This window comes from Sciurus vulgaris (assembly GCF_902686455.1).
Source record: "Sciurus vulgaris genome assembly, chromosome: 11".
Lineage (NCBI taxonomy): Eukaryota > Metazoa > Chordata > Mammalia > Rodentia > Sciuridae > Sciurus > Sciurus vulgaris.
The window spans coordinates 61,592,012-61,606,168 of record NC_136472.1 but is presented as its reverse complement, the minus strand read 5'-3'; the positions used below and the strand labels follow the sequence as shown (position 1 = coordinate 61,606,168).

The window sequence follows — 14,157 nt, the reverse complement described above, 5'->3', positions numbered from 1 at the left end:
CTGATTCCTTGTCAGACTGCCTCTGGGGTCTGGGGCTACATAGTGAAGTACGGACAGGTTGGCACTTCCTCTCAGGCTCTGGCACTGCCACTGTAGCAAAGACTGAGGGACAATGAGAAGGACACTCTGGGAAGATTCAGAAACTACCTCTTCACGTACAGAATTTCGTCTACTACAGGCTGTTGTAGAGGGCAAAACTGAGGAAGAGTCATGGAGAGGTGGATCCAGCTTGACCAGGTCAGAGCTGGCCAATTACAGCACAGAATTCCTTGTGAGATGGTGAGCCTCCTATCATCAAAACATTACTACAGATTCCCAAGACCCATCCCCACAGATTTGGCAGTGCTCAAGAGCCTGGGGTTTCCCTGAGTTCCCTAGGTGACTGGTTTAGGGCTTATGTTATAGAGAGCTTTGCCTGTCTGGGAGGAGGTTAGATGTGATCTGGGATCCGCTAGCTCAGATGGTCTGCTATTCTTGGGTCGCCTAAGGCCCCAGTCCTGTGTCCTGATAGCTTCAATCCTTCCAGAGCCCTTGGCTACAAACTCTTCCCTTTGCAAACTCTTTCCTTTGAGGGCCTCACTATTTACAGACCAACCCAATAAATACTGCATGTGCGTGCATGTGCATACAGAAAGAAAAACAGAATCTAGTCCCACAGCTCTTGTGTTTGTGTGTGAGGAGGCTTCAGCTAGTGTTCATGCCAGCGATGGGAAATGGGGGCTGGGGCCAGAGCAACCAGAACTAGGGCTGGACCCCGGGGAGCTGTAAACTCAGAAGGATGCTCTGTTCTCTGCCTGCTCTGCAGAGTGGGAATTCACACGGTACCAGGACTTCCGGCTGCATCCTCCTGGCCAGCCCTGCTTCCCTGGCTGCCTGGCTTCCGCTGCTCCCAGGGACTCAGGATCCTGCCCCTGGAGGCTCCAGCCCAGCTCAGGAGGCTTGACTCTCCCCTGAAGCTGAGGCTGCCTTAAAATCCCAATGTGGATGTCTAGTGGATACAACAGGGGCAGAAGCTCTTTAGTGATATTTGATTGGTTTCTGGAGAAGTCAGAGAGGCCAGAGGCTGGCAGTATGGGAGGAGAGTAAAAGAATGTTGAATCTCCTATGGGCCTTCAGTCAGGGGGTCTAAACTGCTCAATGGTATGGTCTCCAGCTGTGCTGGACTGGCAGAGTCCAGGATGCAGCAGTTCACTTTTCACAGGAGGAATCACAGGCATGAAAACTTGAACAGGTTTGATTTCAGGGTCTCAGGACCAAAAGCCATCAGAATTCATCTTATCATTTTGTAAAGTCTGGTTCTGGCGCAAAGTCACAGGGATACTGAGTCTATGGGGAACTGGAATCTGGAGCTCTTGCTGGTCAATCAAAGGTCTCCTACTCTTGACTTTGCAGCAAGCTCATTGCTTCCTTCCCCTGCTAGACTTCTGGAAGCTCACCTTCACCCTGTCCTCAGGATCTGCACCTGTGTGTAGCTTGAAGGCATGAGGGTTAGAAGGGCCAGCAGGTTTTTGTGTGGTCTTTCTTTGGGACTCCTGAGAGTATGGTTTGAAAGAACTTTTTGTTAAAGAGCTTTAGAACCAGGAAGACTAGAATTCAATAGAAAATGAGTTCATCTTCCCTGACAATGGCGTGGTGTCTTTGCTGATCTTTCATTACTATTTTTAGGAATGCTTTTATTCTTGGGGTAGCTCTTTGGGGGAGCTGCCCAGGATGTGGGAGCTAGATTTCACATGAGGATCTGATTCAAGGGCGCTGCCATTGTTAGTGAAATGTTAAGGGGTTGGGGTGGCCATTGCGAGAGGAGCCCAAGGGAAGTCTTGACCTGAGGCTCTGGGATCAGTCACGTTCCAATCCCATTGTGGTTTCTCCTTGTTGCCATTTCCTTCTTCAGTCCCCAAGCTCTTGGAACTTGGCAACCTCAAAGGTTGCTGATACGCAGCACCCACTCTGGCCCAAGATGTCCCAGGGTGGGCATGGGGTGCTTGTAAAAATCTGAGCTTCTGTCTGCAGACAAAGAGATGGGGCTGGACACTGTCATTCAGACATTCAGGGAAAGAGCATCTCCCCGCCCCAAGGTTACCAAGTTCTGCAACATCTCAAACCCACGAACTTGGGATATGGAGATACAGGGACCATTCTTTTCTAAGTATGTGCTATCTAAGTTCCCACAGTCATGATGTGTAAGAAAACAAATGTCATCATAACATGAAAATATTCATTAGGAATCTGCTCATTTGGAAAAATAACGCTCACTCATACATTCCTCCCTTGCTTAGCAAGTGTCTATCCCAGCTGGAGCCGGCCAGTTTGGATGACTGTCAGAATAGGACGATACAAGTTCAGTGCAAACCAACTGCAAAGTTCATGAAGTAAAGAAAACAAGGCTGGGGACCTTTGTGTGCACGATCTTTGACCAGTGAGGATCAGATGCCACTGGATCAGTTAACGAATGAAGAAAAAATAATGAGGATGATGATAAGATAGGTTCTTCAAAAGGGATGGTTTGAATATCAAAGAATTTGAAGAGATCCTTGGATGAAGCCCTTAAATATTAAACAGTCTCTTAAGTTGCTATAAAATAAATATGAACACATCATTTTGTTGGCATAAAAAAATAAACATATCAACAGTTGATTCTTTGTTCAATCAGAAAATCAGTATATAATCTGTGCTTTGTAATATGTACAGCTAAAAACAAATTGTTTTCTTAATTTCATTTGCTTAATGATACTCTCTTCATTAACTTATTTTCATTATTTCCTGTTTTATAATAAAAATTCACTGAATGCTCTTTTCACTATTTGCTATGAAATTTTGATCTTCATTTTAAGCTGATTGACTCTAAGTGGCCTTTGGCTGGTGCCCACCACCTCGATGTGACTGGACCCTCTGTGTTGCAGGTTCTCTTCTAAGCCTTTCTCCGGTTCAGGAGGGAGCCTGCAGGGTTAGGGTGGTTTGACTTCCCATGAAGCCTCAATCACACATAGCCTAGATGGTTCCACATGCAGTCATGGTCACTTCAGATGAACTCAGGGTAATGTGTTTCTCTGTGTGGAAGCCACACTCCTTTCCCAGGTGCCACTGCAGACAACACAAGCTGTCGGCAAACCCCCTGACCAGCTGAGAGCTGTCACTTGTCTTGGCCCCCAGCCAGGCTAGCCATGGGCAGGGAGGGGGGCACTTACTTGACTGGCAGGGTTCTGGGCTGCCTGTGGCTCTCCAGGGGGCTCCTCGTCCTCGGGAATGTGGGGCATGGCAGCCTCCTGGCTGGAGTGGCCCCGTGTGCCCGGAACCTCTGCTGCGTCAGCCCCAAAGATGCTCCAAGAGGCCTGGGCTCCGCAGGCTGGGGAGACGCCAAAAGGACAAGTCAAATTCCTTCCCATCCCTGTCCCAAGCTGGGTTCCATTTCCAGGAGCCAAGAGCCACAGAGAGAGCCAGCTTGAGTTCGCATCAATGCCTGAGGTCAAACTAGGCTAGGAGAGGGCATTTGGAAGTGCACTTCCTCCGGCTCTCTGGCTTTGTTTACAAAGTCAGAGGTGACCTTTTGCATCTAATTTGGTCCTTACAGTAAACATGAACTATTTCAGAAAGGAGAAAAGTGCTTCAAACTCCTCAAAGCTGTAGCTAATGAAGGATACTCCGTTGGGATCAGATTGGTATTTGAGCACCATTTATTGAGCACCTACTGTGTGCCGGCCACTATCCTAGGAACATGACTACCTTCATCTACTTGAATCCTCAAGAGGACTTCTGACATAGGCATCAGTAGTGCCATTCTACAGAAAGGGAACTTCCTCAGAGAGTGGAGGCCACTTGCCCTGAATCACACGAAGAACTGAGCATTGGCATCTGGACCTTCCTGATTTGAGGCTGGCATTCTTTCCACTTTAACACACAGCCTTCCTTGGTTTCCTGACCTCCTCCCCATGGACAGAACAAAGGACACTGTCATTTCCTGAGCACCTACTCTGTTGCAGGTTCTAGGTATCATGCTGCTGCTGCTGGGGGCTACAGGAGGAAGAGCCAGAAAGCTCTGCCACTTCCCATAATATTAGGTATTCTTCCTGTCCCACAGAAAGGGCTCGGAAAGGCAGAATCTGGGATCAGCCCCAGCTGCCAGACCCACCCCTGCCAACCCACACCTCTAGACCTCGCTCCCTGAGGCAGGCAAGGTGTCTAGTTCATTGCGGATGTTCCAAAGATTCATCAAAAATGGCTGTTGGTTTAAAGAACTAGAAACCTTCAGCTCTGGGAGTTGTCAAGGTGACTGCCTTCTTGGCTTGGGTCGTTTTCTGCTCTGAGCCCCACTCAGCTCTGAAATAGTTGGGGCGACCCCTGCTGGTAGAGCATGACCTGACCCATCATTCATTCTTCCAAACACTCTTTGCTGAGCCTGTGCTGACGACGACACAAAGATGCTGAGGACGGTCCTCAAGGAGTCCAGGGTGGGTGGCAATCAGAATACAGCGTAATGGGATAAATACTTCGGAAGAAAGAAACCTCAGGAATAGGTCCCTGACTACGGAAACCGGGAAGGAGGACAAAATGTTAGTGAATATTCTACATCAGCTATAGTGTTTGAGCTGAGCCCTGAACACTGAAATGCACATGGAATCTATCTAGACAGAAAAGATGAGATAGGAAGAGGAGAGGCCACCCTGGACATATTTGACCTGGCTCTCGGGAATGACAGCCATGGGGCCAGAGCTGCCATGTCTTCCATCCCAAGTGGTTACCATATGAATACATTGAGAGGCTCTCCCAAAGGTGAGCCCTGAGATTAATTTCTCTATCATCTTTACTCGGAACTCAGCAGCAATGACATCAGTATCTAGCAGCAGGGGTTCTCACAGCACCATAGTAAGAGTATCCACAAACCCCAATTCTACCAACAAAATTGGTTTTACCTCCCAGGAAACCACTTAAGATTCGCAGGTCCTGGGTATCTTCATAGAAGTATGATTTTCAAAACATGGGAGGTAACTGTTCCTGCTTTCCTTTATGTCTTAATCTATAAAAAGTACTTTGGGCTCCATAGGCTAAGAAGGATTCAGACAAATTAGGACATGTTCAGAAAAGGGGAAGCAGGATGTTCAGAGGACAAGAACTGGTGTTTAAAGAACTAGAGGACTTTGTCCTGGACAAGAGAAGGTGCAGGAAAAAATATATTCTCTTCACAGAGATGTGAGAGGCATTCATCTGGAGACTGTTGTCCCCAAAGGACAGGCACATGACCAGGTCAGAGAAGTGCAAAGGAAGGCTTTTAGAGGTTGGGAGCATCTGAAGATGGAACGGGACACTCTTTAAGGCAGAGCGCTCCCTAGTCCTGGGAGACTTCCAACAAAGCCTGGGGCAGGGGCCACAGGATTCCCAACCACTGCCAGGGCCTTTCCAGTCCTCTGTTCTGAAATCCCGGACTCTTCTTAGTCACAACAAACCACAAGACCTGAGGCTCCGTCCCAGAATTCTGGAATCATGGCATTCCACAGTCGTATCAGAAAGACCCCAATCTTAACCCTCTTCGTCCCTTCTCCCTCCCTCTCTTCAGGAAAGGCCTTAGGCCAGTCCCTGGTCAGCAAAGCAAACAGCAGTGACTGAAGTCAGACAAACTCTAACGTGGCACTGCCGCAGGAGGAAGGCAGAGTGGATGCCGGCTGAGGTCCCACCCTTGACAAGGTGGAACCCCCAGCTCCATGGGGGACCCAGCAGCCCTGCCTGCAGGGCCATTCCCACGCTGCTCCTGCCCTGTTTGCCTTCTCTCCCATCCATTATTATAAACTGGCTGCTTAAAATAGCAAGGTAGAAGCCGAGTCCCTCCCCGTGAGTGACATCTGGGTTCCGCGGGAGCTCATGGGCACACGGACCTCACATTCATCACAGCAAAGTTTGAATACAATCTACAGGAAGTGGCAATCTAGAGCACCAGCCCAAAAAAGGAAAAAACATCTGGTGATGTTTGGTCTCCCTGTGGCTCCTTCCTGAACCTGCTTCCTGGCCCTTCTTGCTCACTCTCCAGTCAGGTCAGGAAAGGGTTCAAAGGGACTGTTCCAAGAGCCTATCAACTCTTTGGACTCCACTCATTCTGCCTCTAGCCGGTGCTTAAATAGAACCTGGCCCATTTTACAGGAAGAGAAACTGAGGTGCAGAGAGAAGAAACAACTCGACTGGTTCCAGCAACCTTTTTACCTGGTGCAAATTATCCAAGAGCCTCTGCCGGAGTAACTTACCATCATTTCTGTAACTCAAAAGGGCTGGAAGTCCCATCCTTAAGTAAGTTACCTGCCCCATTTATGGAATTTACTTTTGTTCATGCTTTCATGCATCAGATATTTCTAGGTTTTCTATTTGGCATCAGACCCTATGCCAGGTACATTTCAGGTACTATTTTGCTATTTTGTTTGACCCCACAAAATAGGTTGTATTATTTCCATTTAACATATTCAAGAACAAAGACTCAGAGAGGTTCAGCAACTTGCTCAAGATCATACAGGTAATAAACGGCAAGGATTATGAACCAGGCTGGACTGACTCCAAGGCCCATCATCTTTCCCCTAATTGCACTCTGCTTCCTCCACCAGGAGTTCTGCAAGAGGGTAGCAGAGAAGCCTAGCGTGGGGACCTCACAGCCCAACTGGGAAACAGAGCATAAACTCCCAGAAGCAGGGGAGAGGAAGCAAACCAGCACCTTGGTTGCCAGGCCAGGGGTCTTCTGAGGGCAAAAGAGGGGCACAGTGTGAGGTTGCATGACCCCACTGTGTGGAGCAGCAAGGGTGTTCCTTCATCCTTCCGTCCACTGTGTCAGGCCATCCACTCACCCCCTCACCTCCTGACTCCTCCAGATTCATACCACTGCCCGCAGGTTTGTTCATCCAACCATTCTCCCCAGGAAGTCCCACTCTAGGCCAAGAGCACAGGCTGTTACCCTGAGAAGAGCTGCTCAGGTCCCTGTGGGCTGCAGGCTAGGGCTGCCCTGACAGAGTGGCCGTGCAGTCACAGGTGAGCCCAGCCATAGTTACCAGGTACCAGCTTGCCCACCGCAGCCAGTGGGAAGGGAGGGGCCTCCTGTGCTCATTGCTGGGAGTGGGGGTCATAGCCGTAGGGAGTAGAGAAAAGGGGCTCCTCAGGCCTCATAGGTACAGAGGGCACACCCTGTCCCAGCAAAAGTCAGGGTGAGCAGGGCTTGGTGGTAAATGCCTGTAATCCCAGTGGTTCAGGAGGCTGAGGCAGGAGGATCACAAGTTCAAAACTAGCCTCAGCAAAAGCAAGGCACTGAGCAACTCAGTGAGAGCCTGTCTCTAAATAAAATACAAAATAGGACTGGTATGTGGCTCAGTGGTTGAGGGCCCCTGAGTTCAATTCCCGGTACAAAAAAAACTCAGGGTGAAGAAATGGTTTTCATAGAATCTACCCTCTCAGTTCTCTCAGCCACCAGGGAGGTGTCAACATAAGTACTGTCACCATTGACACTATGATTAGTCCAGTTTTACAGATGAGGAAACAGATGGCCCAAAACTTGCCCAATCTCGCATTGCCTCTGAATGGCACTGCATATCTGTCTGACTCTCCAGCTCTTTGTGGGGCCCTCTGCCTTGTGAGTGGCATTCCTGGCAGGCAGTGGTCTCTCCCAGAGCTGTGTGACCTATCCAGAAGAGATCGAAGCCCTCTCTGAAACCTGTGTCCCAGGAGCACAGCCTGTGTGCTTGTGGCTCAGTCCCTCTGTTAATTTCTGGCTCTGAGAAAGAGCCAAGCGGCCAATCTGGGAAACCAGGAGTTAACCCAGGCTCCGCTGACCTTCATGGAGTGACTCAGTCTGCTCAGAAGGGAGGACTTTGTTCTTCCAGCTTGGGATTTTTGCTTTCGTTTAGCACATAAAGAATGTGAGAGCGATTAGGCTGCTATTAATATCTGGTCTAGCCTCTCTCTGGATGAAGAGCTGAGGCAGGGGATTGCTTGGGGTATCTGTACACATCTTTCTCAGCACCTCTGAAAATCCAGAAGGGACAGGGAGGGCCCCTGAAGATTGAAAACCCGGCTCCCACTTCTGCAGATGGGAAACGGAGACCCAGACAGGGACAGGGACTAGACCAATGCCACACCTCGGGGGCTGTCAGCATCAGAGAAGATCCCCAAACTCTCCGATTCCTGTCACCTTGGAAGTTTTCTGGTGTCTGACTTTGGAGACTGAGCTTATAACAGAAAATAAGCAAATGTATTGGTACCAGAAAGTGGCACCCCATTTTTTTCTTCCCCTCCAGGTCTCTCTCAGGCCCATGAGAAAGAAGATGCTCCCACCCTGCCTTCACCTAGGTCAGACTTGGAGAAGATCCTTGGGCATTGGAAACAAGATCAAGGTTCTGGGAGGTGTTTCTGTGGTCCCTGGACCTAGGCAACTGTAGAACTGAGTCCTGGACACTACAAATGTGCCCTAGTGGAGGTCCATCCAGGACATCCGCCCACTTCCTAATCTTGGAAGGTCCCAAGAGGGCTTGAGAGCTAAAGAGATGGAGCCGCAACTCTCCTCTGTGTCTTCCTTGTCGGATTTGTCTCCCTAGCCTCAGTTTCCTCATTTGTAAAAAGGAGGTGCTAGTACTCACCTCTTAGGGTTGTCGTGAGGATTAAATCAGGAGGTGCATGCAAGGTGCTGGCACACAGCAGGCACTCCATATGATCCTTCCCATGCTCGGAGTAGGCAGCTGAGTTCTCTCAGCCATGGCATCAGGACCCAACCATGGCCCGGATGTTCTGTAGTTCATACTTGGTGGCTCAGAATCCCCCAGCTGGTCTCTTGTAAATCAAGGAGACACAGTCCTGGCCTGGCCATGGGCTTCACATCTGTACAGAAAAACAGATACATCATCAGCCATGCCTGGAATTAGAGCCCTCAGGGGCCATGCCCTGTGAGGAGGGTCATTCTGCAAACACTACTGGGATGGAGAGGGAGCACAGGGCTGTGGGCAGCCCTGGGTCTGTATTGTGGTCAGCCTCAGATCAGCACTGTGGTCATTCCTAGATCTGTAGTGTGGTCTGCCTGGTTTCAGACCCCGTTCTTGCTGCCACCCTTGTGGTGACGATAGGCCCCAAAGGGCAAGAGGTTTCCATACACAAATGAGAGGCAGGAGCTGGCGCAGGGCCTGTCCTGGAAGAGCTCTGGGTCAGTGCTGGCAGCACAAGAGGGTAGATGAATGACTGCAGAGGACACCACCATGCCCAGCTGTTGGTGGGGGCTCCAGGTTCTTTTCAGAAAGCCTATTTCAATTGTAGGGCAGAATGAGGTTGCAGGGATGGGTGGAGAAGATGGAGGTGTGGGCAACGGAGAGGGAAGAATGAGGAACCAGAGGGCACAGTCTCCAGGACTTGTCCCTCAGCACCACCTCCTATGGTGGGAATACTGGCTGGGAGCATAGGGCCATGACCCCAGCACCCCAGCACCCCAGCTCCCTGGGATCTACCCCTCTCTGGGAAACCTCTCAGGCCCGTGGCTATGGCCACTCTTTTTACTGCTGCAGATCTCTACAGGCTTTGTGGGCTATAGGTTCCCAGAGAGGGTCCACACCCGCAGACCAGGGCCAGGCCACTGGAGAAGAGGCTGAACCAGTCCTGGAGGAGGCCGGGGGTACTCATCTGTGCAGGGGGCAGGGAGGAAGTGCACCAAGCCAGGTGAAGTAGTCACGAGGCCCCTCGCTTTCCTGGACCTCCTTTTTCCTTACGGCCCTTATCTCAGGCCTGTGGAGACAATACTGTGCCCATTGCCTTGGGGAGGCTATCGGAGCAGGAAATGGAGAAGCAGCCCAGCCCCACCTTCTAGGTCTCAAAAGGATAGGGAAAGGGCTTAAGACACAGAAAAAAGATTTGGGAGAAAACATCCCAAGTAAAGGCAAGTCTCTCTCCCCAGGACTAGTGTAGGATTGTGGGGTGAGGGAGACAGAGAGGTGGAGAGGCAGTGACACCACAGACGGGGATGTTCCCAGAAGGGACCTGGGCCTGCTTCCCTGGGGAGGTGGGAAAACCCCAAGCTGAACCAAGTGGCCTTGTATCCCATTTCTCAGACAGAGCCTTAGGGAGAAGCCCCCAGCAAGAGGAAGTGGCCACTTGGCACGTCTAGACATGTCAGACCTCTAGACATCCTCACAGGGTCCTCACGTCCCAGGGGTGGGGGAGAGTACCATCATTTCTGTGGACCCAGGAGTGGCGTTGCCAGACCCCAAGTGCCTTGAGAGGATGATTCAGCAGACCAAGGACTGCTAGGTAGGTGAGGGGCCCATTGTCAAATCAGGACAGATGACATTGTCCTTGTCCTGGTGCCTGGTTCTTAGGAAGCCTCTTGGAATTTAGATGCCTTCTGGAGAAAGAGGGAGCTTGAGGAAGGCCTGAAATGTCTGAGATCCAGGTCCTCTGCCCCTGGAGAAACGGTCAAGCCTGGGTCATTCTTCCCTTCCTCCCTCCCTCCCCCTCCCCTGGCCATGACAGGAAATAAGCCAAACATCTCCCCAGGTTTCCTTTCCAGCTTGTTCACTTCAGCAATTCTTTTTTTAAAAATAAGTCCACTTGAAAACATTTTTTTCTTCTTGGAAATATGTGCAATTGCTCAATCGGAGGCAGTTCAAAGGCGCCGGGAACAGCAGAAAAGTATCTGAGCCTCCCATTTAACTCCAAGCAAAAATAAATCTTGCCCAGTTCTCTTTGTTCCAGGCCATCCGTCCAGCAGCCTCTTTCCTGAGTCATTCACTGCATGGTGACATGAGTCATCATCTCCGGGGTCAAGGACCACACGGTATTCCTGGATCTGTGAGACCCATGAAGGGCAGGCCCCAAGGGGTCACCACAAAGAAATGGAGGCTGGGGAGTGGTTCCTAGGTCTGGGCACCATTCTGCCTCCCCACGTCCTTGACCTTGTGAGACCCTGAGCCTGGTGGAGAGGTAGACGGGTTTCTAGACCTTTCTACCTTGCACTTTGGAGGAGCCTCCCCAGTGGGGTGCGTAGCCTGCTTGTACAGTTCACAAGGGCCCAATGTAAAGTTTCCAAGAGTTTTGCTAAGTTGGTTGTTAAACACATTAATAAAAATTGAATCACTCAGACTTATGACTAAATAAATTGCCTCGAAAACAAAGAAACAAACATGCAACCATTTTCTGCTCATTTTCCTGGGTTTTACTATGATCTATGTTCTTGAGATGGCTGTAGAGGGGACAAGTGTGTGGAGGGGACAAGTGACTGTAGAGGGGACACTGCCTATCTCTTAGCTCTATCATCAGTGATGTCCACTTTGCAGCTAGAGAATGGTCATAAATGGAAGTAGTGACATACAGAAGGAGAAAATGCTACGCATTGGGGCCCCTCTTGCACCAGGGAGCTGGCTGTTAAACATGGCCAGCACACCATACAGCCAGCACACCCAGACTCCCTGCTTCGCTCCTGCCAGGGTACAAAAGGAGTGCAGAACACCACCCTGCCACAGCATTGTCATGGAGATTTGATGCCAGTTTCCTTCTGACAACTCTTCCCACGTGTAATATGGACCCTCCCAAGGGAGCCCTTTGCTTCTTGCCCTCCCCAGCCCACTCCCTGGGTGCTCTGAGCATGGCACCCAAGCTAGAAACCAGGGTCATCATGATGCCTCCATCTCCATCCCTCTCCAAGCCCTGCCAATCCCAGTTCAGAGATAACTCCGACTGCTTCCCTTCTTCCATGCTGCCATTCCTGCCAGGGCTCTGTGTGACCCAAGTCACTGCAATAGCTTTGTGGGTCCCCTTACCTCTGGTCTGGCTCCTTCCAACCACCCTCCACAATGACACCAGAGTAGTCTCACTAAAGCATAAATGTGATTGTCCTTCCCTTTCCTAAAATTTTTAAGTGTTGGACCAGTCTGAGCAAACCCTAGCCTGTCTGCATCTTAATCTCCTCTTTCAGCCTTCACACACCTTGTGCTCCAACCACAACAGACTGACAGCCAACCTCCAGATATGCCCTGCTTTTTAAAATACACTTTGCAAATATCCTCTTCCCCATGCCTGGGTTGCTTTCTACCCACTTTCTTTACCTACTCATCCTTCAAGACCCAGTTCAAATATACCCTCCTTCATAAACCCATTCCTTCACCTTGCTCCAGAAAATGTTATTCCCATCCTGTATTTTTTTTCCCTTTTGCTTCTGGGACCCACAAACTTGGTGACTTACAACCACACAAATTTTATTATCTTACAGTTTGGGAGGTCAGAAGTCTAAACTCAGTCTCAGAGAGCTAAAATCCAAGTGTTAGCCAGGCTGTGTTCCTCCTGAAGCTCAAGAGGAAAATCTGTCTCCTTGCTTTTTCCAGCTGCTAGAGACTGCCACATGCCCCAGTTAGTGACCCCTTTCCCCACCTTCTGAGCCAGCAAAGGTACTGGCATCTTCTCTCCCTGTCCTTCATCTTCACCTTCTCATTTCCTTCTCTGAGTTTGACCTTCCATCTCCTTTGTCTAAGGACTCCTGTGATTAGCCTGAGTCCACCCAGATAGCCCAGGATAATTTCTCCATCTAGGCATTCTCAGTTTAATTGTATTTGCAAAGTCCCTTTTGTCATTTAAGGTAAAGATCCATAGATCCCCAAAGTAGACATCTGGGGGGAGGGGTGTATTACTCTGCCTACTGGACTCTTCTCTCAGAGTACTTTACACAGATACTCTCTCAAACACTTTGACAACAGGAACTGTGCTTACTCACATTTTTATGAACACCCTTATAAATATTCATATTTTCATGACCTATGTCCATTTCAGGGTCAAAAATAGAATGACCCCTCACTAAATATTTATCAAATTAGTAATGAATGACAGCATGTCTCTAATAAACAGATAAGAAGACTTTGCTTTCATTGTCAACCGACTTCTGTGAAAATAAGATTCATGCAGAAGTAACACACTCAAGTCCTTTCAGGGCCAGGGAGGCACAATGAATGGCAGAGCTACCATGAGAGATGGGGACAGTGGTGGACAGAGAGTGCAGGTGCCTTTTAACTGGGGCAGCTACCATTCTGTTTGGAGGTTAAGAAGAAACACCATCTTTTGTTAACCAGATCTCCTAATTTTCTAAGGAAAGAACAAGCACTAGGTGTTAAAAGTAATATCACCCACTTTATAAATGTTAAAACTAACATAAAGATTTAGAGGAACAACAACAACAACAACAACAAAATTTAGAAAAACATCATGAAGGCCAAACAGATCTCCAGGGAATTCCTTTGATTTTTTTATAACCTAAAATATATTCCTCTGGGCCTTCTTTGCTAATGAATCTAATTTAAATCAAATAGGTTCAACTGTGAGCTGTCTCTGGCAGGTCCAGTGAGCTAAGCAGAGACCTGCCCTTCCTAAAGATTGATGATTCCCCATTCTGTCCACAGGACTCCTGCTCTCTGGGTGGTCTGTGACTGGGTGGGTCTCTCTTTGTGTCTGGTCCCTGGAAAAGGCACCTGAGGAGACGTCCTTTTGCCTGTGTCCGCCCCATTCCTTCATGAGAGCTGGAGAATTCTCCAAGCAAAGTACCTTTCCACTCACTTCAGTGGTCATGTCTATGCAAATGTCATCCTTCCAAAGACAGCCTGGGAGAGAGAGCAAACTAAGGCACCGAGAGAACAGCAGGGATTGGGAGCGGAACAGACCAGGCTCCCTCAGGGCTCTGTCCCTTGCAGCTCAGTGACCCTTGACAAAGCAATGAACTTCTCAGGGCTCAGTCTCCTTTTGTCAAGTGGGGATCAGATACTCTCTAAAAAGATTGCTCTGGGGCTTAATAAGATAAAGCCCATGAAGTCTGCAGAGTGCACGCTCAGGAAGGGTTCCTTTACTTGTCTCTGAGACAGAGAACACTGGAAACACAGTCACCTTCACTTTAGCAACAGGGACTTCAGTTATAACCTAGGTACCTCCTTCCCATGCACTTCTTAGGTTTGGCTTTCTGGTTTTCTAACCCACAGCAATATGAAGGGGCAATAAGAAGAGGTAAGTGACCATGACCAAGGAAGTGGCAGCCCGTGCTCAGCACAGGTGAGCTGCTTTTTCCACTCCTTCCTGGTCACAGAGCCACGCCTGGATTACAGCCCAGCTCACGGGTTAGGCAGAAATGAAGTAAGGCTCCCATGCTGGCTGCTTGGAACGCACTAGAAAATAAGTTCCCTTTCAGAA

The 14,157-nt window shown here is 49.3% G+C and overlaps 1 protein-coding gene across 13 annotated transcripts in view; it reads right to left on the bottom strand.

Annotated features, from left to right (window-relative positions):
• Positions 1-14,157, bottom strand: part of IRAG1 (inositol 1,4,5-triphosphate receptor associated 1) — a 110,468-nt gene that overhangs the window by 65,239 nt on the left and 31,072 nt on the right. For 7 of the 13 annotated variants that reach the window (XM_079102681.1, XM_079102676.1, XM_079102682.1 and 4 more), the window contains exons 2-3: positions 8,595-8,832; positions 3,186-3,343 (exon numbers count right to left, since the gene is read on the bottom strand). In XM_079102681.1, the coding sequence (XP_078958807.1) occupies positions 3,186-3,343; positions 8,595-8,664 (228 nt within the window). In that variant the 5' untranslated portion in view covers positions 8,665-8,832. Of the gene's footprint in view, positions 1-3,185; positions 3,344-4,150; positions 6,614-8,594; positions 8,833-14,157 lie in introns of those variants that run through there. The other 6 variants (XM_079102677.1, XM_079102680.1, XM_079102687.1 and 3 more) reach the window with 5 other exon arrangements.